General features: G+C 44.4%; 1 protein-coding gene across 1 annotated transcript; it reads left to right on the forward strand.

The window, feature by feature from the left end:
• The first annotated feature begins 4,097 nt into the window (after nucleotides 1–4,097).
• Nucleotides 4,098–23,240, forward strand: WSB1 (WD repeat and SOCS box containing 1). The gene is made up of 9 exons (XM_053366532.1): nucleotides 4,098–4,252; nucleotides 8,326–8,494; nucleotides 10,860–11,128; nucleotides 12,981–13,112; nucleotides 14,149–14,249; nucleotides 17,239–17,411; nucleotides 18,998–19,111; nucleotides 21,094–21,201; nucleotides 22,110–23,240. Exons 1-9 carry the CDS (start codon nucleotides 4,213–4,215, stop codon nucleotides 22,267–22,269), a joined length of 1,266 nt encoding a protein of 421 aa, XP_053222507.1. The 5' UTR covers nucleotides 4,098–4,212; the 3' UTR covers nucleotides 22,270–23,240.
• Nucleotides 23,241–26,043: the final 2,803 nt, after the last annotated feature.

The raw sequence follows: 26,043 nt of genomic DNA on the forward strand, positions 1-26,043 counted from the left end.
AATTTTTTTTAAAAAAACAAAAACAGCTAAGGGGAAAAAATCTGAGAACCTTTTGGCTTAGGCATGAACCAGCACACCGGTCCTTAAGCTGTGATAGGAAAGTGGGATAATAGATTGTGGCAATATTGGCAGTTCCAGTGGTTCATTTAGGCAGTTTTAGACTCTGGACTTCATGGTCTTACAGGCAGCTTCCTCTTTAAATGACAAGATGTACGACTTTGCTTAATTAAAACTGTGGCAAACCAGCCCTGCTGTGTTACAGGACTGTTCTAGGTCATTATGATGAAAGGGGCCCTGGACTTCTGCCTCAAAATCTTGCTCTGATGGCACCACTTGCCAGTTTCCACATAAGGTTTTGCTGTCCAGTGTTCTGAAATCAACAAATACTGGCTGCATTCACACAATACATTTAAAGCACATGATCTCCCATACCCTCCAACATTTACCGTATTATTTGCTCTATAAGACTCACTTTTTCCCTCCTAAAAAGTAAGGGGAAATGTGTGTGCGTCTTATGGAGCGAATGCAGGCTACGCAGCTATCACAGAAGCCAGAACAGCAAGAGGGATTGCTGCTTTCACTGCGCAGCGATCCCTCTTGCTGTTCTGGCTTCTGAGATTCAGAATATTTTTTTTCTTGTTTTCCTCCTCCAAAAACTAGGTTCGTCTTGCGGTCCAGTGCGTCTTATAGAGCAAAAAATATGGTATCTGATGAAAATACGGATGTCCTATTCCATAATGATAATTTTACCATTTATACCCCACACATCTTACTGGGTTGCCCCAGCCACTCTGGGCAGCTTCCAACATACATAAAAACATAATAAAACATTAACCATTTAAAAAACCCTTCCCTATACAGTACAGGATTGCCTTCAAATGGCTTGCTGGTGGGTGGATAACTCCATATCCTCCAACATTTCTCTGATGAAAACAGAGATGTCCTAAGGAAAAGCGGGACATTTCAGGATCAAATCAGAAACTGAGACGGCTTCTCTAAATCTGGGATGTCCCTGGAAAATAGGAACACTGGGAGAGTCTGGGTCTAACCACCCCCAGAATACTGGCAACTGTAATTCCCCTCACAGATCTACAATTCCCAGCACCCTTAACAAACTACAGTCTCCAGGATTCTTTGAAGGAAGCTATGAATTTGAAATGGACTTGAGCTATATGGTATGTATGCAGCCATTGTTTCTGAGGCAGATGCTGGCCACTTCATCAAGTGATAATTGTTTTCACTTCCCCATTCCACAACAACCCATTTTAAACTTGAGGAGCCCTCAATCAGATTGGCACTCAGTTTAGTAAATAAGCGGTGCATCTGCTGCGTTAAACCAATTGTGTGGTTTAGCAATTTGCGACATTATTGGAATGTGCAATTGTGTGTTCCCTGTCGTAATGGCTTGACTTTGCGAGCTGAATAACTGAAGGCACGTTTGGATTTTTCAAATCTAGTTGTTTTGTAAAAACAAAAAAATCCCGCCACCAATTCCCCTTCAACTTCTTCAGAGTTTATTTTCTTCCTTCGGGCAGTCAAGGGCACATCTGTTTGCTGCAACAACCTCAAAGGATGAGAGAATGCATTTGGAACACATTTTGACATCAATAACCCAGGAACAGAGACATATTGAAGGGGTTTCCAGACCACGGCTATTAAACTTATTTATCATGTCCAGCAAATGCCAAGAGATTGGAGATTTACGGGTGAGGCGGCATGAATATCTTGGCATCATGTAGAGTGTTATTTGAGGACGCAAAGGCACCTCTCCCAGTTGCTGTCGTTGGAATAAGTTGTGGCAAAAAGCACAGCGCTGAAAAAGCAGAAAAATAAACACCGGGGTGGGGTGGGGGGTGAGCTGTGTTTGCCAGCTCAAATCCTAAACATCTCAGTAATAAGTGCCACAGAATAAAATGGAGCTACATCTAAGTATAAATGGGTAGAGCATTGCAGGTGGCATCTTTCTGAATCTACAGCCCCTGGTTCCCACATGCACCTGAATGAGATTATAGAGATCAAGGTGGGAGATAACATTTAGGAATGTTCCCCTATGTTAAAAACAAAAGAAAGCCCCTCTCTGCAAATAGAGAACCAGCACAGCAGGCAACCATCTGGGAGAGACCATCTCACCTCCCTCATGCAGTAAGAGGACAGAGCAGCACCTTTGCACTCTCCCTGGGGGAAGTTGTGTGGTTTGGGCTTAGAGGAAAAGGGCAAATGAGGGCTTTTTTGCCCAAAGGCGCTATAAAACTTGGCAGCGGGTGCCAATACGATATGGGAACTGAATGGAGGAGTTTTTATTGATTCTCCTTTGAGAATTCCAGGCCTTATTTTTACAAGTTTTTGAGAACCTCTGGTTTTGGTATTAGCCAACACACCAGTTCTTGGGATATAATTGGAAGATGAGGCCCTGGCTTGGAAAGGAAGCTGAGCCTGTATTTTTCCACAGGCCTGGAATCTGCCCTTCAGTATTCCAAATATTAGCCAGATAGATCCTGACATTCATTTATTTTCCCCAAAACTTATAACAACACTATAACTTGGGGTCATCTGTCAAAATTGATTGGCAGTAGGGCTATGTCCAGCCCACACATTGAAAGCACATTCCACTCCTGCCTGAAGGAGGATCCTGGGAGCTGTATTTTATTAAGGGTGCTGGGAATTGTAGCTATGTGAAAAGTAAACTTCAGTTCCCAGGATTCTTGGCATCAGGTGTGTGTGAATGTGTGTGCCAGGCAGACACAAACAGAAGGACTTATTCACTCAGCAAATAATGGGTTGCATCCCATGTGAGCCCTACTCAGACTAGGCTTATTGACATTGATGGATATGATTCAATTCCATTAATTTCAGTGGGTCTACTCTCAGTAGGACTGACACTGGATACAACCCAATGTAATGAATTGCCAGAGGCGTACCTAGGGGTTGGACACCAAAATCACCTTTCTTGCACTGTGGCACAAAGGTGTGCAGTTTTCCCCCCGAACGTCTTCCTCACCTTTGCCCTCACTGGTCCCTTTGACTACTTGTAAAATGTAGTGATTTCTAATGTGGATATTGCCATAATTTCCCCTTTTTCTTTTTTGAAGGGGACCCAAAGGAGGAAGGGACCCAAGCTACACTCTGTGAATTACCAATGTTTTGATAGCCACTGACATAAGGCTCTATCCACACTTCCTCCTGTCCTGCCCCCAGAGGAAAAAAACACCATTATTTAGTGCTCAATAGGAGTAAACAGCAATTCAGGTTTTTCCACGTTTTGCCATTTGTTCCAATTTAGTGCCAAATAGCAGGTTTTCCCTTGGGAAGGAGTGGGGCAAGGGGAAAATTACTCAGACCTGTGCTTTTTACACACAGGACAAGAGCAAGGTGGACAAGTCCTAGATTCCTTCAAAAGGGAGTTATTAACAGGATCTTGATGGCTTTATGGAAACTCTCTGTTCATTGGCACTGTACCATTGCACACCATTTTCTTAAGATTAACAACATGGGAGGGTTTTTCTTTCGCCTTCTGCTTCTGCATTTCTCCAGGGTTGGCCACTGCAGCTAGCTCAACTTAGTTAGGCCTTTGGCCTGACCCAAAGTGGCTGCCCTTATGCTTTTAATCCTTAAACATTTACAGGTGGAGGAGCTGCATCATATTATTATTATTATTATTATTATTATTATTATTATTATTATTATTATTATTATTTTTTTTTTCTGGCACTTAAAAGAACCAGGGAGCTCCCCAAATTATTTTAAGTGCCAGAAAATAATAATATTATACATTATATATAATAATAATAATATATTACATTACATATATATTTACACACACGAGTTTTGGAACAACTAGCTCTAATATGAGCCACCTCAGCTTTTAACAGTTCCTTTTTCCAAGTTACGTTTGCCCCCTTCCGCAGAATGGTCTCGCCCAAGAGCTAGCTTATTCCATTGAGGAGGGCCCGTTCTATTTCGGAAGAACAGACCTCTAAACGGATTCCCTCCCTTTCCCTTACCCAATCCGCGACTCTCACGTAAGGGGCGTGGCTTGAAGCCCCTCCGCGGCCACGCCCCTCCTTTATAAACCTTCCAGCGGCGGCCATTTTGTCTCAGTCTTTAGCTCTTGCGGCGCAGCGGAAGGTGGCTGGGAAGCATTCGGAGTCTTTCGTTCCCTTTGCTCCTTTTTTCATTCTTTGTTCAGAGCCGGTCTGAAGGGCGGCTCCGTAGATGGCCAGCTTTCCCCCGAGTGTTAACGAGAAGCTCATTGGTGAGAGGCGCCCCCTTCCGCGGAGAAGGGAAAAGGGATTGCTTATTGCTGATTATGTTTATTAATAACGCTAATAATAAAACGATCGAAAAGGTGGCAAAAGAGGGGAGGAAGATGGCTCAGAGGCGTTGGCTATGCCTCGTGCTGCGTGAAAACGCTCGTTGGCAGCCGAATTGCAGGGCTTGCTTTGAAAGATGCGATAGGACTCTGCTCTTAAGTGGGTTGCATCCAGCGCGATTCCTTACTCGGAGTAGACCCATTGAAATGAATGGGCATATCGGAATCGGGTCACTTGGTTTCGAGGGATCTGCGGCGAGTAAAGCTAACGTTGGATGCAACCCCAGGTTTGCAAGGGATCAAGTAAAACAGTAAAGGGAGGGGTACGGGAACATGCATAAAACTGGCTTGCGAGCAAATGATTTTCCTTATACAAAATAAAACGAGCACGTCGTTCCTGTTGCCTTTCTGCACAATACGTTGGAAGTTGCTTATGCCCGCGCGTGTACAGTTTTGCATATGTGGCTTAAGCTTGGAATAGGCCCAATATAGGAGGAAATGAGGGCTTCTGGAAAAAAAACGTGGGGTTGAAGGAGAGCATCTTGGTTGTTGGGGATGTAATCATGGCGGTGTGCTATTAATAGCAGTGTGATTTGGTGTGCTAAATTACGTACACCTTGCTTTTGTTTTGTCTTTTGGGACGGGCTTAGCAAGTTATGAATGCCATTAAGGAAATTATAGGGGAGACAGTTACAGGGCAGGCTCTCGCAGGCTGCTTTGTTAGTCCTACGTAAGAGTAGAGTCATTTAAGTTAATGAGCATGGCTGACTTGATTTCAGTGGGTCTCTTCTGAGTAGAACTGAATTGGACAGAGCCCAATGAAATCCATAAGCCTCAGCCCCCCCCCCGTGGCATGTTCCAATTTTAATTACTTGTGACCCCCTCCTTCCTACAGCCTTCTAAAAACAGTAGCTTAAGGGTGCTGGGTTTCCCCTCAACCTTTTCACTCCTCTGTAATTTGAGAGTTGTGTGGTGGGTATGGCTGTTGCAGTTGGAGGCAGCATAGAAGCATTTGTCATAGCACTGGAGAAGTAGATTATAAAGTGGATCCGGTTGGGTGTGGTTGGGGCTGGGCAGTGGTGATAGAGCAGCCTAAAGAACTTTAGGAGAGCAGGAGGGTGACAGGCAAAATAGAAAAACAAGTGCTGCTAAATCTGAGACAGAAGCTAGCTGTGGGCAAGCGACTGGGTTTATAATCAAGAGTGGGGATCCTGTAGCCCAGCCCCAACTTCTCTTATCTCTAGGGCTGAGGGGAGTTGGGAACCCCTAACCTTTTGTTGGGCTTCAGGCTCCCCACTTCCTGGTGTGCAGGAATTGAAATTGAAATACCTTATTGTCACTTGTACGGTCTCCAGCTTAGGGAGGTGCCATTGCGTTTTATCCAGGTGCATGTTTTGTGTGTAGACTGCTCAAAACTTTCCAGAAGATTATAAAACGATATACTGGGTGTAGCCTGTGATAATCATCTCTGATAACGAGGAATAAAACAGCGCACACATTTTGGCTGGTGGGATAACCTCAAGGAAGCTCTTGTTTCCTCAGAATGAGAGGTGCTTTTTTTTGTGAGACACTGAGGAAGGATCTAGTGATTTTTTGGGGAGGCGGGGAATCTGGTTATAGAGATATGAAACAATTCCTTCAATGATTTCAGTTGTGAGAGTACAGAAAGTTGCAAAATGATTTTTTTAAATAAAGCATAGAGAGCAGGACTGTAATGTAAATTGCTTGCATGCAATTTACTTCTGGTTTGACCGAGGAGTTAGGGGAGTATTTCAAAGCCCAAAAGAGGAACAAGGCTGTTCCTCATTAAGATTCTTTTGCAGTTAGCTGTACATCTGCACGGGCTTGCAGTGTGACTGCGTGCTAGGTGAAATTTTTCTTCTCCCTTCCGTGCTTTTCCCTCCTTTTTGGGGGGTGGGGGTGTCAGCTTGGAACCATCCACCCCTTCACTCATCCCAAATAAGTGAAATAAATGGAGGAGAAATTTTTGCTGGTAATAAGAGACGCCCAAATTATCTTGCTTGCTAATTTGCAATGCACTTAAAATGTGGACTTTTTTTTTTTACCATGTCTTCTTTTCCCCCTTTTTTTGAGAGACCTACGGGTCACCAAATAAGGGTAGGTTTTCAGCTTTAGGGTTTGCTTGCTTATTGCCTTTTTGGGCATGGCTAGAACTGCTGCCATTATGTATGCTGAGTTTCTCATGTACACAGCCCCCTCCTCCCCCCTCTCCATTTACATATGCAAGTGGAGCTCAGTGGGGATTGAGAGTTACCCTGCCTGTAATGTTCATTTACCCTGCGCTAGGGGATTATTGACCCTGTATTAACTGAAAACAAGCTCCCTTCTATCTTCATTCTCATCTATTTCATGTTCTGTTTGTTGTGTGGTATTTGCGTGGAAAGAGAAGTAAACTTGGATTCTCAAGCTCCTCCTCCCTTGATGCAGTGAAAGAAATTGCTGTGTGTCCACAGGGGGAGTACACATTTAGTGGAGGAAAATAAATGATAGGTTACTTTTAGTGTTATCTTTTTAAAATGTCTGTGGAACCAGTGAAGGCTGTGCATACTTGGGTGATGATGTAAGGCAGGGGAATAATTCCACTACAGTTTTTTCCAGTGGTGACTTCTATTTCTGCAAATGCATTGTTTTGTAAAATTGGGGAACAAGATGTTAACCGAAAAAGTTATTTCTTATTTTATATACATTTTATTTATGATTTTCTGTTTTATTTCTTGTAACTAAGAAATAGAGCGTGAGTTTACTTTTCTCCTTACTCCCAATATTTTTTCCCTCTTGTCTTTTTTAGATATGTAAGCTGGAGGTCAGTCTTTTCATTGACATATGTAACTAACCTGCTTTGGGAACGCCCCCCCCCCTTTTGGCAGCAGAAATACTTTAAAGAAGTAAAATTCCAGTCAGATGAAGGCAGTTTCTATTTTTGTAATTAGCTTTTCCCCTCCCCAAGCGGCTGAGTATTTATCAGCCCCTCACTGAAACAAATCTATTTGTAAATGGGATAGCATGAGTGAATGGTAAATCAGATTAGACATAATTGAAGAATGCTAAATAGATACCTAGTCAGTTTTGCGCTCTGGGGGGAAATGACCCCCCCCCAAGTCAAGTGCTGTAGGAAGCCTCACTTGAACAGTGGGGATTACTTCTGAGCAAAGCTTCATAGGATTAGCCTGCACAGAAACTCAGGCTTAGGGATAGTAAGAGAATTCAATGCTTTTAGACTAAAGTGGGTGTAAGTGGAGCCATCCTTTCTTTGGTTTACTGAAAAGGGTCAGGTGTAAACCCTCTTCAATCAGAGCTAGGCTTCCTTTAGTAGGTAATATTGTGAAGTTTGTGCTTGTGTGTAGACACAGGTTCTGCACATGCTTCTCCATTTGTCATCTGCAGGCATGTAAAGACAGGAAGTGCTTTTTAAAAAATCTAGGCTACATCAAGACAGACTTGGGGGTGTGTGTCGAAAATACCAGCAAGAACTCTCTTACAAAGCAGCACTTCTCAAAGTGTGGGTCCTAATGTGTTCCTGGGTGGGGGCTTGGTATGATTCAAGAGCAGGAATGGAGACCTGTGGCTCTCCAGATGTTGGACTCCAACTCCCATTAACCCCCACCAGCATGGCTAGTGGGTTATGAATTATGGGAGTTGTAGTTCAACTTCTAGAGGACTGCACATTTCCCATCCTTATTCTATAGAGATGCTGCAGTTGTGATTAGTTTAGATTACCTCCACACTCCTAGGATGCTATGATTCCTTCCATTTCAGTTGACTTTTTTCCTTTCACTAAACCAGCAGCACTTCATTCCTGACTTTTAGCAAGTCACCTCCCTCTGTCATCCTTAAATTCCATTCAGATGAATGCTGTGTCGATCAATAGTAAAAATAAAAACGTATTCACTGTTGACTACTGATGCGATTATTCAGTAGCAAGGGTTCAAAAAAGTGGAGTTGGAAACATGTTGAATTTCTGGTTCACGCTTACAAATGGTGCATTCTCTTTTTAGGAAGATCACGGACAGTGGGAGAACTTTTAGCCCCAGCTTCTCCTTTCGACAAAAAGTGTGGGCGTGAAAACTGGACTGTTGCCTTTGCTCCAGATGGCTCCTACTTCGCTTGGTCACAAGGCCATCGCATAGTAAAACTTGTTCCTTGGTCTCAGTGCCTGAATAATTTGTGAGTACAGCCTGTTTTGAAAATAGCTTTGTTTCTGTTCGTCGTGTGTTCTTTACAAAAATCTCTGGAAACAGTTGTGTCGAAAGCAGATTTTTAAAGTTAACAGGCGGTCTGCTTTCTACTCGAAAACAAATTGTGTCATTCCAAAATAATCGGTTTTGCAAGTCTGTGGTCCTCCAGATGGTGCTGAACTCTATAAGGAAAAGAACCTGCAAGATCAGGCCAATTGCCCATCTAGTCTAGCACACTGTTCTCAGTGGCCAACCAGCTCCCTCTAGGAAGCCTGAAAGCAACCGAACCCTCTCCAATTGCAATGGCGAGCCACAGACATTCATTATCCAACAGGGGAGGTAGAATTTTAACTCTCCAACCCTCATGAACCCAGTTAGCACAGCTGATCATCAAGGATGATGGGTGTAGTAGCGAGAAAACCACAGGTTGATTACCCTGTGCTAAGCCATGGCTTAGTGTGATATGTGTATACATGCCCTCCCTGCTCATGCAACTGGGAGAAAGCTTTTGTTTTCCCTTAATCGTGATTTGTCATGCCATCGGATATAACAAACAGATTAATTTCCAACCAGACAGCTTCAAATTGTGGTTTCTGAAGCTGGCCAAAAGCGGAGGCTTCTGGATGCGTAATTTCAGCAGTGCAGATGGATAGGCAGAGCGCATGAGCCTAAAGCTTGCTGCAACTCAGCCATGGTTTAGCGTGGCATGTGTAGGCATAGAATGCAAACCAGAGGTGTCGAAACAATTTGTTCAGTCTGCTTTTTAGGAGGAACGACCCAATCAGTGCTATTTAAGTTGCTTGCAAGTTGGAACGCAACTCCCAGTTGAACTGTGCACATCTTCAGATTTTGCTGTGCGGTTTCTGTACTCAGAAGTTACACACGCAATATTTTACGTGCAAAGTGTGTGTTTTATGGGGAAATGCACTGACAAATAATAATAATTTATTATTTGTACCCCGCCCATCTGGCTGGGTTTCCCCAGCCACTCTGGGCGGCTTCCATAGAAACCAAAAATACACTAAAATATCATAGATTAAAAACTTCCCTGAACAGGGCTGCCTTAAGATGTCTTCTGAATGTCAGGTAGTTATTTATCGCTTTGACATCTGATGGGAGGGCGTTCCACAGGGCAGGCGCCACTACCGAGAAGGCCCTCTGCCTGGTTCCCTGTAGCTTTGCTTCTCGCAATGAGGGAACCGCCAGAAGGCCCTCGGCGCTGGACCTCAGCGTCCGGGCAGAACGATGGGGGTGGAGACGCTCCTTCAGGTATACTGGGCCGAGGCCGTTTAGGGCTTTAAAAGTCAATACCAGCACTTTGAATTGTGCTTGGAAACGTACTGGGAGCCAGTGTAGGTCTTTCAAGACCGGTGTTATGTGGTCTCGGCGGCCGCCCCCAGTCACCAGTCTAGCTGCCGCATTCTGGATTAGTTGTAGTTTCCGAGTCACCTTCAAAGGTAGCCCCACGTAGAGCATATTCCATGCCAGTATACAATTTAAAAGCAGGCTTTTCACGTGTCATTTCAAAAACCCATGTTTTCAGAGCAGTCCTTTGCAGATTAACTCTTAAGTTCCATGGGATCTACTCTCAGGCCACTAAATGCGCATACCATGCCAGCCTTAGGAAGGGAGGTGTCCATGGTAGAGACCTTACAAACCATACTTCATTTTGATGGTAACGGGGGTGGGGGTTGGATTAGATGACCCTGGGGTCCCTTCCAGCTCTATGATTCTGTGAATCCAGAAGCATTGCTGCCTCTCAGTGTTGAGGCAGAACATGAGAGCATGGCCATCGTGGTTAGTAGCCAATCGACAGCCCTCTCCTCCTCCATGAATTTGTCTTAAAGCCACCCAGTTGGTGGCCATCACTACCTCCTGTGGAAGGGAGTTCCACAGTTTGTGCTCCATAAAAGCTAACGTGGTCTAGTGGACAGAGGTCTGGGTTCATTCCACCTCCATGTTCAGTGCTCTCTCTGCTTTGGTTCTTGCAGTAGCAGTGACCTAATTCATAAAGTTAATGGGGAAATAGTAAAACCTTTACTGTTGGAATTTGTCAGTTTCCCCCATATATTGAACAAGTTTTCATTAGTAGGTTGGCCTACTCTGCATGGAGAGAATATTATCTATAGCCACACACACACACACACACACACACACATGAACGATGGTTTGAGCTACAGCTGGTGTCAGCTCAATGGTCAGGGATGCTGGAAGTTGCAGTCCAAAGTATCTGTAAAGCATTAGCTTGGGAAAGCGTGCTGCATATCGACTCATTTTATCAATGTTGCTGTTTGTGTCTACAATGGCTTGGAGAGTTCTTCCTTCTAAAAGGTTGGTTTGTTTTTCCCTCCCAGTTCATTGCATGGCGTAAAGACTTTCACCAATTTAAGCCATTCCAAACTTGCGAGGCAGAACAGCAATGGAGACCAGAAAAACAAGCCCAGCGAGCACGTCATAGATTGCGGTGACATCGTCTGGAGTTTGGCTTTTGGATCTTCCGTGCCTGAAAAGCAGAGCCGGTGTGTGAATATAGAATGGCACCGGTTCAAATTCGGCCAAGACCAGCTTCTCCTGGCAACGGGCTTATCCAATGGTCGTATCAAAATATGGGATGTCTATACAGGTAAGCAGCGTCCTGGTCGTAGAAAATAAATTCAGTTTGCTTTCTTTCTAAGAACCAGGGAAGGGTACCTTAAAATGTGATTCTGATGCCTGAAAGGGCTCCGGTTGTCCCTGCGGACAATTTCCAAATTCATGGAGAGTGGATCTGTCAATAGCTTTGGGTTGTGGCAGATAAATAGAAATTCCGGGTTTGGAGTCATGGTGGATCTGAGAAATAAAGGGGCGGGTTGCTGCCATGATGACATAAAACCTCCCTTTTGATTTCATCAGAAGGATTTACCCCTCTGAGCCTAATAGCCACACAGGCGGCAAGGGCGCAGGACTGATGGAGTGGCCTGGCACACCTGACCTACAGGCCTGTGGTTGTGCCCATCCCCAGTGACTCTGAATATTCCTTGAATTAGGCTGGGGAAGTATTGGCCCATAGGCCACTCTTGGCCTGCCAGGGGATCCAAATTGACAAGCCCACGATGCTATTCCATCTTGTATCATCTGATGAGTGGGAGGATGCGGACAAATCCTGCCTTGACTGTGCGTACCTGTGCCCAGCAGAGAATGGATGCACAGCCCATCTGAGCAGATGATGGGGAGGGAATAAGTCATGCTTGGTTTGGCAGGATCCCATGAAAAATGTATTGCATCAAAAGTCTAACTAAAACAAAGAAAGAAAACTGTTTTCGCAGCACTTTGCAGGTGCTTTGAAGTCCTGATTTCGGGGTGTCCCCATTCTGCTGCCAAAGTCTTGATAATTATCTGATCCATAGAGCCGGAAAATGACGGGCTTAAGTGTTGAGCTAGACACATTCTTGGTCTTAACGTTGCACACATTTTGCACCAGTCATTAGTGAGATAATTTGTGGGTTTCTGGTTGCGGTTGCTTTTTTATTAGTTGTTGTCATCTCTGATCCCTTTTATATGAATTTCTCTGATCGCTGGAGGCTGTCTTTACAGTGGCAGTTTTCACCCAGTTAGCTTCTGGTCTGGGTGAAAAATCTATACCTTTAGAACGGAAATTGGAACGATGCACTGCATAGGACAGTGTTTAAATGTCAAGCAGACTGCCAAGTTCCTTGAGTTTCAAAGTAAATCTTTGCACTGCTTAGAAGATAAGCTTTCCTGGCATCAAGTCGAAAAGCTTATCCAACAGATAACGCAAGCATATTGGCTTAACTGAAATATGTTTGGGATCAACAAATAACGTATTAAAAGTAATGTGTAAGACAGCCTTGCATTTAAGCACTGGCCTGGTAGCCATAGACAACAAGGAATTTGATAGAAGGCCTGTGGGGGGGCGGAGAAGAGATGGATTACACCATCCTTCCTCTGCCAGCCAGCAAGTAAAAACATACTTCCAGGCTGGTAACTGTTACTTACAAGACTGGCACAATATTTGATTTATCAAAGGATATGTATCCTGCCCTTCCACTCCAAAGTGGATTTGTTTAAACCTGCTTCCCTGTATGTAATTTGTATCCCAACAGCCCTAAACGTTAATAAATGTAAAATAACACCCTGTTACTTGCAGAGTACACATCTGCTGCAGTACACCCTGCACATTTAAAGCACACACCCCCTTTCAAGGCTTGGGAACTGTAGTTTTCCCATCAAAGAGCTATTTCTAGTGTCCTTAACAAACTATGGTTCCTGTGATTCTTGGGGGTGGGTTTTTAAAAAATGTGTGTTGTGTAACACATCAAGGGTTTTGTTTGTTTTTAACAATATTAAGTATTTAAAATGTTAATACAGAAGGAAGAATGCCAACCTTTCCCCCAAGAGTTGCAGTCAGAAAAGAAACCTTTTGCCCTTTGTTCCTGACTTTCCAGGTTTAATTTTAAAATATTTTATTCCAACAGGAAAGCTCCTCCTTAATTTAATGGACCATACAGAAGTTGTCAGAGACTTAACTTTTGCCCCTGATGGCAGCCTAATACTAGTATCTGCTTCACGAGACAAAACACTAAGAGTATGGGACCTGAAGGATGATGGTATGTTATCAGGAATGTTTTACGTGGCATAACAAACAACATGATTTACTGTCTAGCAATGGAAAGCTATGATGCATTCGTAATTTTTTTTTTGATGTTTTGAGATTGTTTTCTTTATATACAGCAAGTTCAAATGGTATTTTTAGAGATGTTCCCAGTGTCCCAGATTTGTCTGTCTGTAATATCTGCCAGCCCTCCAAAATTGTCTTCGCAGACAAGCATGCACACATTAGATCTAAATTCTTGACTAGAAACTAGGCTTGCGAACCGCACCTTGATCCTTGTTTGCAAACCAGAATTCTAGCTTTGGTTTTAGAGTTTCTCATTTTGGATAGAGCAGGTTTTATTTTTGTTAAGTTGTGTGTGTGTGTGTGTGTGTATAGATAGAGCACAGATACTCTCCAGCATTTTGACTTCACTCCCAAAGGCGCTCTCCTCCATTGTCTCTTGAGACAGACATGTCAACAGCAGCAGCACAGATAAATCACGGACTCAAGCTGTTTAGGGCTTTGGTAGGTTATCTGAACGACTTCCTTCATCCAATCCTGCCTTCAAGCTTAGATCTACCTCAAGGGCCAGATCAGCTAGGCTGGCATGCATAAGAGACCAAGCCTTCTTGGTGGTAGCTCCCAAAACAGTAGACTTCAGTGGCCTTGTGTTCAGCTCTTGCATTTAGGCAGACCTTGAAGATCTTCCTCTTCGTGGCAGCCTTTCCCTGATTCCGAAAGAAGCTTGCATCTCCAAAACTAACCTGTACATGTGTTCTGCTGTGACTCTTTTCCTTCTGCACTTCCTTCTGTACCTATTGGGGAAGGACCATGGTTAGAGCATCTGCTTTGAGTGCAGAATGTCCAAGGCTCGATCTACAGGTAGGGCTGGGGGTGTTGGAGTGTCGATGTGGACAACACTGAGCAGTGGCTTCCTTTGTACTTTGCTTTGTGAGGCTGTAGCTCTTGGAAGCACCTCAAAATATTTCAAGTGAAATATGAGTGTTTGATACTAAACTGGCTTTATTCCCTTCCCTTCCATTTTCCAGGAAATATGATGAAAGTATTAAGAGGGCACCCAAACTGGGTCTATAGCTGTGCTTTCTCTCCAGATTCTTCCATTCTCTGCTCTGTGGGGGCCAGTAAAGCAGTAAGTATCAAAGTTTCATGTTCTTCAACCTGTCTTTGATTGTGAGCAAAGAATTATCTTGAATCTTAAGAATATAGCCAGCTTGTGCTCTGTGTCATGCTGGATGATGATGATGATGATGATGATGATTTAAGGAATTGCATGACAAAAACATTTGTAGTAAATTGGCACCAGGCTTTCGTTCGGTTATCATTTACTGAGCTGAACTTTTTATTGCTTTTAGTCTCAATAAAGTTGAGGAATCTTGCAAAGTAGCCATGCATATCTCCATCTGTTCCATGACTTAAAAGAGAGAGAGAGGGCACAAACCTTTTGCTTAAGAAAGGAATAGTTTTATAGTAATACTTTGTGACTCCTGATATTCTGCTGTCACGCTCATTTGAAAGATTACTTTTCCAAAGCCTGGGCTGCTGATCTTATTTGACAGTAAAATGTCATTCTTGGACAGTTTCCAACAAACTGCCCTTGAGCTCAGTGCTTTGGAAAGGATGAGCAGTGAGTTTTGCATCAAACTGCGTTGTGCTGCCGTACTTGCAAAATGCAACACAGGGCAGTCAAAGAACATAGAGTGAGCTGCTTCTTTGTATAAAGCAGGAACAAGGCACCTGTCGCCCCCCCAGGTGTTGTGGGGCTATAGCTCCCATCATCCCCAACCACTGGTCTGGGGGGGGGGGGATAAGGAATGGCCAATGCTGCTAAGGGCGAGAGCCCAACAACATTTGGGAGGCTGAAGGTTCCCATCCCTGATATAAAAGTCTAGAATAGTGCTAAGTCTATAAAGTTGCAGTCCAAGACATGCTTATTTGAGAGCAAGCCTGCACTGAATTACTTTCGAATAAGCATGCTGGGATTTGAGTTGTGTATCTTCTGTTCAGTTTAATATTAGAAAACTCCAGGTAGGGGTAATAGAAGGGTGGACAACTTGTATCGCCTGAAGCGTGAGGACTGGAGTTTTGTTAGAATCTGGAACCCTTAAATCCCATTTTAGGAGTTAAGTTTCTAGTCCACATGTTGGGCAGAAATTCTGAAAGTATAAATTTTTTTTTTCAGAAGTTAGGCCTGAGTTGACTTATTACAACCCAGAGCCACCAGTTGCGAAATCAAATGTCACAGAATAAATTCAGCAGCCGCCAATTGTAATGTTTTGTCACATGGATTAAAATGCCGGTGCTGCTTCTCTTTATCAACTACCCACCCCTGAGACGGCCTTCAGGGTCGAACAAGTTGTCCATCCTCCGGGCTAGTGAAAATTGTGGCTTTCAAAGTTAGCAACTTGAAGGTTAGCAGAGAGATAGTGTCATTTGAAAAAGAAATATAAAGAAAAGCCTATTGTGATTATTATTATTATTATTACTATTATTATTATTATTATTTAAAAAAGGAAGCCTAGATAAGAAAGACTTATCAGTAAAGCCCTTTAAAATAGAACAGATGTAGATGTATGCATTGATCTTTTTTTTTAGGCTGTGTGTTTTCCATAAGCTTCTTGCTTTCCCTGTCACAGGTGGTGGCAGCAATATTGGTGTGATTGAGGTTAAGCTGGCACCACTCAGACAAGCGCACATTGGTGTTAGCTGGGCAGAAACAGTGGCATCTCTGGCCACCAGGCTGGAGGCGAACTTTACCATAGGACGAAGTAACCTTGCATTCGACTGCAGGGTGTACTGTACGTACGCAGGTGCTGGTTGATGTCCACTTTCTGCTTCCCCCTCCCCCTTTCTTTTCCTTTTTATTTTATTTTAACGTTGGTAAAGAGATCCTCTGGCTCCTCTTAAAATTTTAACAATATAGATATTTCCAATTCCTATGGAATTCTGGAGTCTCTTAATAAAACTGAGCCGGTCCCTCGTCGCTTACTGTGACGGACTTAGTAACGAAGTTTCAGTACAGTACAGCAGTGGCGTCACTAATTAATATATTTATTTACACCCTGCCTTAGTTCCCCACCCCCGGACCAGTTTTATGTTTGTTATCTCTGCCTGTTCCTAAAGTTCAGGGTGGCTCAACAATTTTGCATACATACATAATATATTTATTTAAAAAACGAAAAAAATATTCTATTCCGTAAAAAGGCTAAACATTATATGCCAACCTGTTTTTGTAGCCACCGACCTTTGCTAGCTTGTTGATTGTATGACACTGAACTTTCTAGTGCAATTTTGAGATCTAAATTTTCCTGCACATGCTTAAACTTACTGACTACAGTATTAAGTATACAACTGCATGTGAAGTGTGCTAAGCTGTGCCCGTTTGTGTAAACTGCTAATTACTGAGACCTTTTTAAATTATTTTTTTTTTTTAAAAAAATCTTGGCAAATAGCAGTGCTTGATTTTTATTTTTGTTCTTTTTCTTAAAAAAAATTAAGCTTAAAATGTGTAATATAATAAACTTGGTTTAATTTCTGGGTTTTTTTGCCAAAGTCATGTCGTTTGGCTGTGACAATTCCTTTTTTGCTTGCAGTATCTGTTTCTCTTCCTAGGCTGACGTTGGCGATCCAAGCCTATTGTAAACAAGTGATCTTAAACTCACAGGGGATTCCACGGGAGTAACCATATGTTAACCTTACTTTTTTTTCTGTCTGTATATTTCTTAAAATTTTGTTAGTTAATTGGAAAGGGGGGCGGGCAGATGTTAGTACTTAACCCAGCTACTGTATACATATCTATATATTCTTTTACTTAAAACAGTTAAAGTAATAACATGGGATTCAGTAAAACCACCACTGTTGATACAAACGTTTTAATTTTTTGGTTTATTTTTAATAAATAACACTTAATATGCATGTTTGCTTTAATTTAAATAATTCTGAGTATGGCACTGAGCATTTTCCGTAATTGTAGTAATTCTTAATGCTTGGCTTTAGTTGTAATCCTCAGTAAAACTAGCAGAAAACGTAGTTTTGCAGGGAGCGGGGTGGTGGGAAGAAGTTGATGAAATGTCCCCTCTGTGCCTGGGCATCGCTATAACATGAGCTTGTTTTGATTGCAGGTGCTGCTTTGGGATATGGATAAGTACACTCTCATCCGAAAACTGGAAGGGCACCACAACGATGTTGTAGCCTGCGAGTTTTCTCCTGACGGAGCTTTACTGGCTACAGCATCTCATGATACCCGCGTTTGTGTCTGGGACCCACACACTGGAGTCATTCTGATGGAGTTTGGGTGAGTGAGTTGGGTGGAGTGGGCACAGGAATAATCTTAAAAACTTGCCCACCCTTGGCATTCTTTATTTTACAAGGGCAGCCTCTGCTTAGATTTGTACCAGGTTAAGAAGAATCGGACAAAGCCAGGTGCCAGTGTTGTTCATTGGACAGTGCTTGGCTGGGAGAGAGGACTGGGTTCAGGATCCACCACAGCAGCCAGGAATGCTTTCAGTGGCTTACTTTAGAGAAGCGGCTGCAGTTTTCCAGGTGTGAAATAGGGATTGTTGTTATTGTCGTTTAGTCGTGTCCGACTCTTCGTGACCCCATGGACCAGAGCACGCCAGGCACTCCTGTCTTCCACTGCCTCCCGCAGTTTGGTCAAACTCATGCTGGTAGCTTCGAGAACACTGCCCAACCATCTCGTCCTCTGTCGTCCCCTTCTCCTTGTGCCCTCCATCTTTCCCAGCATCAGGGTCTTTTCCAGGGAGTCTTCTCTTCTCATGAGGTGACCAAAGTATTGGAGCCTCAGCTTCAGGATCTGTCCTTCCAGTGAGCACTCAGGGCTGATTTCCTTCAGAATGGATAGGTTTGATCTTCTTGCAGTCCATGGGACTCTCAAGAGTCTCCTCCAGCACCATAATTCAAAAGCATCAGTTCTTCGGCGATCAGCCTTCTTTATGGTCCAGCTCTCACTTCCATACATCACTACTGGGAAAACCATAGCTTTAACTATACGGACCTTTGTCGGCAAGGTGATGTCTCTACTTTTTAAGATGCTGTCTAGGTTTGTCATTGCTGAAATAGGGATTAGTGAATTGCAAAATAGAAACTCTGGGACCCCAGTTCACTAGCAGAGAACATGCTCTGCTGGCACACATTAAGAATGGAATGTCAGGCGGGGTACAAGGCTTGAAAGACTCTTCTCCTTGGAAGCCCCAGAGACCACGGCTGATCACTGAAGATTCACCAACTTGTGCCCACCAGATGCTTCAACCCCCATCGGCCCCAGCTAGCATGACCAACAAGTCGGGGACGATGGGAGTCGGAAGTTCAGCAACATTTAGAGGGTGCCAGGTTGGGTAAAGCTGTTTGTATTTATTTCATAAAAGTTGCACACTGCTTGATTGGTTTTTGTGTGTTTTTTAACTCCTCAAAGCAGTTTACATACCTTCATGTCCGTACATACATGGTTCTCTTGGCTTAACTATGGCTTGTTTGTATATTCAAACCCACCCCAATCAGCTAGCTTATGGTCAGTTTGTTAAGTCTTTCTTGGGAGCAGACCCATTGAAATTAAAGGACATGAGTAACTTAGATCTGTTAACTTCAAACTTCGATCCATTAATGTACGAAGGCTGTGTGTGCCCACCTTCCATTCCAAATGCATGGCTTCCCTCAAAGAATCCTGGGAGCTGTAGTTTATCCCCTCACAGAGTTAGAATTCCCAGCACCCTTAGCCAACTACAATTCCCAGGATTCTTTGTCCCTTAAATACAGGGAGCGTACACAGCCTTAGTCCTGGCAAGCCTTGTTGAGTGGCTTTTGGTTAATGATTAAACGCAGAGCAAATGTCCCGTGAACCAAAGTTCTTAATTTCATCCTCAGGCATCTGTTTCCCGCACCGACTCCAATATTTGCTGGGGGAGCAAATGACCGCTGGGTCAGATCTGTATCTTTTAGCCACGACGGACTGCATATTGCGAGTCTTGCCGATGATAAGTAAGTATGGCAAAGCACGGCTTGGTTCCGCTGGTTCTTGCTGGCTGGGAAATGAACTTTTGTGCAGTGTCTTTGAGGGCGAGGGAGGCTTTCCCCCACCGCAGATGACCGGCACTTGAATTAGGAGGATAAGGGGAAATCGGTCAGAATTATTTACCTACGCAACCCTAGGGTCTTCAAAGCGCCCCACAAGCACACAATTTTAAAATGCAGTTGAATGCAATAATCAGATGAGCTGTAGAATGAAACAGCACAGTCAGCAGGAGAGAAGACGAAACTTTAAACTCAAATTAGAATGATTAGGTGGTATTGCCTTGCTGGTAATTATGGAATCCTCAGCTGACTTGGCCCAGTGATCAGGGTAATGGAAGTAGCAGCTCAAAATACCTGGAGGTCACACATTGGGAAGAGTGGTGTCTGTAATAACACGTGGGCAGATAAATAAGAGCCATTGAACCTCAGATTGTCTGCTCAGCCACACAAAGCCCGCAGCAAGAAAGAAACTGGGGCAGAAGCTAGAGTCACGACTTCATCTGAAGTTAATTGAGCAGAGTTTCTCAATATTGCACAGTCGTCTGGCAAGTTAGAACAGGCTCCTATGTAAACGGTCATTATGCAACAGGAGACAATCTGACAGCTGGGCATGTGACTTTCCGGCACCTTTGTCGAGGGGTTGCTGAAAAGTGCCCTGTCACAAGACCCAGGAGCGGGCTCACTTGCGCAAGCAAGCTTCCTTCTAAAACCTTTTTGCAACATTCCTGAAGACCTGACACATTTTATTGTTGAGGTATTTAGACCTTTGGTCTGAATCTCCTTGAGCAACGGGGAGGGAAAGTATTGCTCTGACACGTGGCAGAATGAGGAGGAAGAATGCAGGGGCTGTATTATAGTATATATCATTTCAGACTGCATTTAGGGGATCCCTACATTGCCTTCCGTTATATGACATTAACCATGGGATTGCTCACTTCAGTCACCCAGGACACGCCGTTCCTCCTCCTCACCTGATACATGCAGATCCAGGGGTGGGTGTCGCCATCCCCACCCCTCCTTTTTACACATAATTGAGGAGGAGGAAATGGTCACCTCCCCCATCCCTTTTCCTCACTGGTGCCAAAATCAGCAGGTTGGGTGGATACAGGAGTGCTTATCCATCCCCTAGGCCAGGGATTAACTCTTCTTCCTTAGAAATGGAAACCTTGTGGCTTTCCTAAGGCCCTGCCAGTGAGGTCATGCTTGGGTTGAGTCCAGACACACCCAACGCGGGAGGCCTGGCTGGATCTCCCAAGTGCATTTTCTCCCCCTTAAAACTACAGGCAGCTTCAACTTCAATTCCAGCCATTGTGCTGAGGCCAGAGTGTCTAACCTCTTCCCCGTTGCCATTTCTAGGTTTAGGTCTCCAAGCTGCAGCACACAAACCCCTTCCTCCCCAGTATTGGCACAATATTTTCCTGGTCTGCTTACAGCAGTTTGGCAGGTGGTCTAGAAAACCAGAGGAGGACCGGCAGCGAGGAGAGGAAATGCCCATATTCCCAGACTGATCAAAATCCCGTCGTTTTAAAGATTAAAAGGGTGGGGGGAAGTGATCCAGTTTTGTATCGCCTGCATCACATATGATTGAAGGGCCTGTACAGTTCCCAGCTAACTGCTTGGGCAGTCAGCCAACCGTGCTGCATCAACTCTTTGCTGCGGCACTTGCAAACCACCAGGACCTTCAGTTTTCAGTCCAGAATGCCCTGGTTTATTTTGGACCAATGGCTAGAATGTGCATGTCCCCTTAGGCCTCGCATCAGTCCCTGTTCCTCTGCAGTGAGACAGCTTCGTGAATTTGCTCATCTTCATCATCCGTCACTTCCTCCCTACATGTCTTCAGCAGCCAACGGAGATGCATCAGCTTCCAGCTGTTGCTCAAATTAAGCATAAAGTTTAGCAGTGATGATAAAATAGAGGCTGTCAACGTAACCTGTTTGCTCTCTTTTCAGGATGGTGCGGTTCTGGAGAATTGATGAAGACCACCCCGTCCAGGTTGCACCTCTGAACAATGGGCTTTGCTGTGCCTTTTCTACTGATGGCAGTGTTCTAGCTGCTGGGTAAGCAAACCTCAAAGTAGTAATAATAATAACCGCAAAACATGCATACTCCACTGGCAAGGCAGTTTCTTAAAAGCCAAGTGGATATTTTAAGAGAAAACCTCTGGTGATATAGATAGATAGATTAGATAGATAGATAGATAGATAGATAGATAGATAGATGATAGATGCATGCACTGGGGCCTGATTCTCTAGTTGCTGCTTGGAAGTAACTACTTAAAGCAGTCGCCATCAATGCTGCTTGATAGATAATCCTTGAGTAAAGAAGTGTGTGAGCCTTTGATGGCAGTAAATGGTCTGGATCTGGAAAGTTTTCTTCTGACAGAAGGGCTTTTTTGTTGTTGAAGGAAGAGAACCTTTTGACCCCACCTGATTTGTCTACAGCCATTGTCAACCTGGCACACCCTCCAGATATTGTTGGACAGGGGCCAGCAAACTTTTTCAGCAGGGGGCCGGTCCACTGTCCCTCAGACCTTGTGGGGGGCCGGACCTTATTTGGGCGGGGCGGAAATGAACGAATTCCTATGCCCTCCAAATAACCCAGAGATGCATTTTAAAATAAAAGCACACATTCTATTCATGTAAAAACACGCTGATTCCTGGAACGTCCGCGGGCCGGATTCAGAAGGCAATTGGACCAGATCCGGCCCCCGGGCCTTAGTTTGCCTACGCATGTTGTTGGACATGGGGCTGATGGGAGTTGTAGTCCAGCATCATCTGGAGGGGGTGCAGCAGGTTGCCAAGGCTGGTTCTAGAGCAGTGTTTCCCAAACTTCAGCTGTTTTTGAACTGCAATTTCTCTCATCTCTAACCTCTTGTCCTGCTAGCCAGGGATGATGAAGATTGAATCACATGGGGCGTTGGGGGAGCTTAACCGACTTCCATGTTTTATTTTGCTTTTGCCTGCAGGACACAAGACGGAAGTGTGTACTTCTGGGCCACTCCCAGGCGTGTTGCCAGCCTCCAGCACTTGTGCCGCATGGCCATCCGGCGAGTGATGCCCACCAGCCAGGTGCAGAACCTGCCTGTCCCTCCCACAATCGTGGCTTTCCTTTCCTACCGGATTTAGAAAGTAAATTGGAAAAGGGGAGGAGAGCAGTCTAGCTGGCAGGCACGTGGGCGAAAGAGAACCTCAAGCTTTTTGTAAGCCTTTTTGAGCTGAACACTTCACATGTTTCGGTCGTTATTTTTCCTTAAGAATAAAGAAGGGGAGTTTCCTTAAAGACGGTATTTATAGAAAAGATCAGTAGAGGTGTTTCTGAAAGCGTCAGACTTTTCTAAAGAAATTCTAACTGTGAAAATCTGTAAATAGACGTTAGCTGCTATGTATTACCTGTGTATATCATTTGTGATTGCTTTTTTAATGTAGAATATAGCATGTATATAGGCATGTGTGTTTGTGTGTGTATGATACATATATACGCGTGCACACAAACACACACAGATATATATAGATTCAGGAGCCACAAGCTGTATTGGTGCTGTGTATAGAGTGGCGTTTGTGGCTCAGGGATAGGAAAACAAAATTTAGTGGCTTCTGTATGTTGTGCATTTTTGGCAGGGGGCTCTCAAAATGGAGCCCTGGGTTGTGTACATCTTGTGTAGTAGAAGCAGTGAATTTCCTTGAGGCCCACAGCACGGAGAGGAAGAAAGCTTGATTTACCAGACACATGTCATCTTCAGGGAGGCCTTAATTTTGCCACAAATTGAATGGTGAGTGTCCAGGATCGCTTGGGGGTCCTTAAACCTTTGAAATCCAGCTACTGTATTAAATCCTGGCAACTTCTCTATCAGATGTGACTTCTTCACAGGCTCAGGGTTCCCACCCTCCACCCCCCCAACACTTCAGTCAACCTTTGTCATTTAAAGGGGGTGATAACTGGGTGAACTACCAAAGACATGAAACCATTCTTGTTTTCATATGCTTTTGCCTTCTGTTCATCTGGACTTGCAGATACAAAGAATGTATGCATTGCATAAAATGCCTGATTATATATATTTCTTCTTTTTTTGTATTAAAAAGTTGTTACAAAAAAAAAACCTACAGAGTTTTGAAAAGCTGGTTTGTTTGTTTCGTGTGAGCTGCATCTTGAGTCTGAAAATGGGAATGACAGAGAAGAAAGCGAAGGAATATGTTTGCTGACTTGCTTTTCCATCTAAAGCTGGTGTGGGGAACCTTTGCTGAACCGACAACTCCCAACTGGCCATTGAAATGTTAGGAGGGCTGTTGCCTAACATTTCTGGCTCCCAACAGTGAAGAGAGACAGTAGCTGTCATAATAATAATAATTTATGATTTGTACCCCGCCCATCTGGCTGGGTTTCCTCAGCAACTCTGGGCAGCTTCCACAAAGACCAAAAATACACTAAGATGTCACACATTAAAAACTTCCCTGAACAGGGCTGCCTTAAGATGTCTTCTGAATGTCAGGTAGTTGTTTATCTCTTTGACATTTGGTGGGAGGGCATGTCGGTTTGCAAGCCCCCTCCACAGAGCCTGGCCCCTCTCACTGTCCTTGGAGCTTGTAACCTCTGGCTGACATCCAGACAGACCAGGGAGATTTTGATAGGCGACATTTTCCCAAGCGTGGGTAAAATGCACAACCCCTCCCTCCTGCTTCCGCAGGGGAAAGAAAATAAGTCAGAAATCTATTTACATGATGTTTATTTCTGACATTACAGCACTAGAGAAAAACACGTCCTTTCAGTTCAGTTCTTCTAGCACGTCTGACAAATTTCCTGAACATGCGCAGTCGGAAGGTTTCAAGTTACACTCTTCACAAAGACTTATCCAGCCTGTGAACGTCCTGGGAAATTCTTCTTTCCCACAGATAGGCACATCATGTGATGTCAACAATCTGGGTGTCTGCAGCTGTGGTGTTTCCATATACTGACAGGGCCTTCCACAGGGCGGGTGCCACTACCAAGAAGGCCCTCTGCCTGGTTCCCTGTAGCTTGGCTTCTTGCAATGAGGGAACCGCCAGAAGGCCCTCGGTGCTGTACCTCGGCGTCCGGGCAGAATGATGGGGGTGGAGACGCTCCTTCAGGTATACTGGGCCGAGGCCGCTTAGGGCTTTAAAGGTCAGCACCAACACTTTGAATTGTGCTCGGAAATGTACTGGGAGCCAATGTAGGTCTTTCAAGACCGGTGTTATGTGGTCTCGGCTACCGCCCCCAGTCAACAGTCTAGCTGCCGCATTCTGGGTTGGTTGTAGTTTCTTCAAAGGTAGCCCCACGTAGAGCGCATTGCAGTAGTCCAAGCGGGAGATAACTAGAGCATGCACCACTCTGGTGAGACAGTCTGCGTCATGGCTAGTAGACACGAATTATTTTCTTTTGTCTCATGAATCTTCCTAACACTCTGGTTCACTGGATCTCCCCAAATTCTAGAGGTATGAGCAAGGAAGAAAAGCATCTCACTATATCCCCATTTCGCCACACCATAATCCTATCTCGGTTTACTCGCCTTTCTAAATGTTTAGCTCCAACTCTCTCTTATCATTTTGGGCACCTTTTCTGGTTCTGCACTGCCATTTTAGGTGAAGCAATGGAATACAACACAACATTATTCAAAGTATGATCTCGCCAAAGTTCTGTATAATAGATTGGTGGTGAGCTGGGAGGGTGCCGCGATTTCTAGGAAGGCCTTCGAGCCCAGCTCTTGGGATTGTCTCTGCAATCTGCCCCTTCCTTCCCTTTATTCTCGTGGAAGAGGAGAGAGATGAAGCAGCTGCATCCGGTTAACAGGAACTGGCTGCAAAATGGGAACTTCAGAGCTGTGAAGCACGAATCACGCTGAAGGGAGAAGCGTGGCAGCCCGAGTGCCAGGGTGAAAACAGTCCTTTGCCTGGGGGTGGGGGGAAGGAAGTAGAGGTAGATTTCAATCCCTTTGCATCCCTGCCAGCTATTAAGAGACCCAACTGCTTGAGTTTCTTGAGAACTGGCTGGAAGCTGTTGCAGTACAAGCAGTCAAAATAATGACTATAAACACAGCAAAACTCCCTCCAAAATGCATGGGGCGCAGTGCCCATTATGAAGCAGCTGGTAAATTTAATGAAGCAATTAATTTGGGAGCTAGACACTGGATTCAGAGGCAATGGCTGGGTGGGGGGCACTAGACCACAGCCAGTTTTGCATTTGTGCTGGGAGATTGACAAGGTCACAAGGCTTTTCAGGTTTGCCAGTGCCCAAATGCCTGGGGGACTAGCTTTGCTGTCAATAGGAAGTGAGCAGGACCCTAAGATGGCGTAAGGCAAGAAGGGCTGCAGCATGTTGGCAAGTAGCACACTGCAAGAGCATGTGCACTAGGGCATGATGGGAGTTGTAGTCCAGAACATCACGAGGGCACCAGGTTGCTGAAGGCTGAAATGCAATAGAAAGTTAGCCTGCTGGGAAGAACTGGGTTGCCCCCCACCCTCCATTGCACTTCCCAAGGGTAGAGCTATGGAATAGACTCCTGGGGGAAAAGGCCTAGAGCAGCCTTTCTCAACCTTGGTTCCCCAGATGTTGTTGGACTACAACTCCCATCATCCCTCAGCTCTGGCCTTGCTAGCTAGGGGTGATGGGAGTTGTAGTTCAACAAAATCTGGGTACCCAAGGTTGAGAAAGGCTGGCCTAGACTCTTACCAGCGCTTTTTAGAAAAGAGGTGCCTGTACTACGTACCCTTGAGTGCCCCCAGAAAAAAGCACTGATTATTATTATTTATTATTGGAGCAACAATTGCAACCCACTGTGCCAGTACAATAGACTCTGAAGAAGCCGAGTTAACTAGCTCAAAGAAGAATTCAGGCTGTCCTTGGAGATGTTGGGTTTTTATCTTGCTTTGCTCAGAGGACTGGACTGA

The sequence above is a fragment of the Podarcis raffonei genome, chromosome 15 (assembly GCF_027172205.1).
Source record: "Podarcis raffonei isolate rPodRaf1 chromosome 15, rPodRaf1.pri, whole genome shotgun sequence".
Taxonomy (NCBI): Eukaryota; Metazoa; Chordata; class Lepidosauria; order Squamata; family Lacertidae; genus Podarcis; species Podarcis raffonei.

Excerpts from the sequence above, each read along its gene's own strand:
- WSB1 (XM_053366532.1), top strand. The coding sequence starts at position 4,213 with ATGGCCAGCTTTCCCCCGAGTGTTAACGAGAAGCTCATTG. Across the intron at positions 11,129-12,980 it reads AATATGGGATGTCTATACAG|GAAAGCTCCTCCTTAATTTA; the intron begins GTAAGCAGCGTC and ends TTATTCCAACAG. Across the intron at positions 19,112-21,093 it reads GCGAGTCTTGCCGATGATAA|GATGGTGCGGTTCTGGAGAA; the intron begins GTAAGTATGGCA and ends CTCTCTTTTCAG.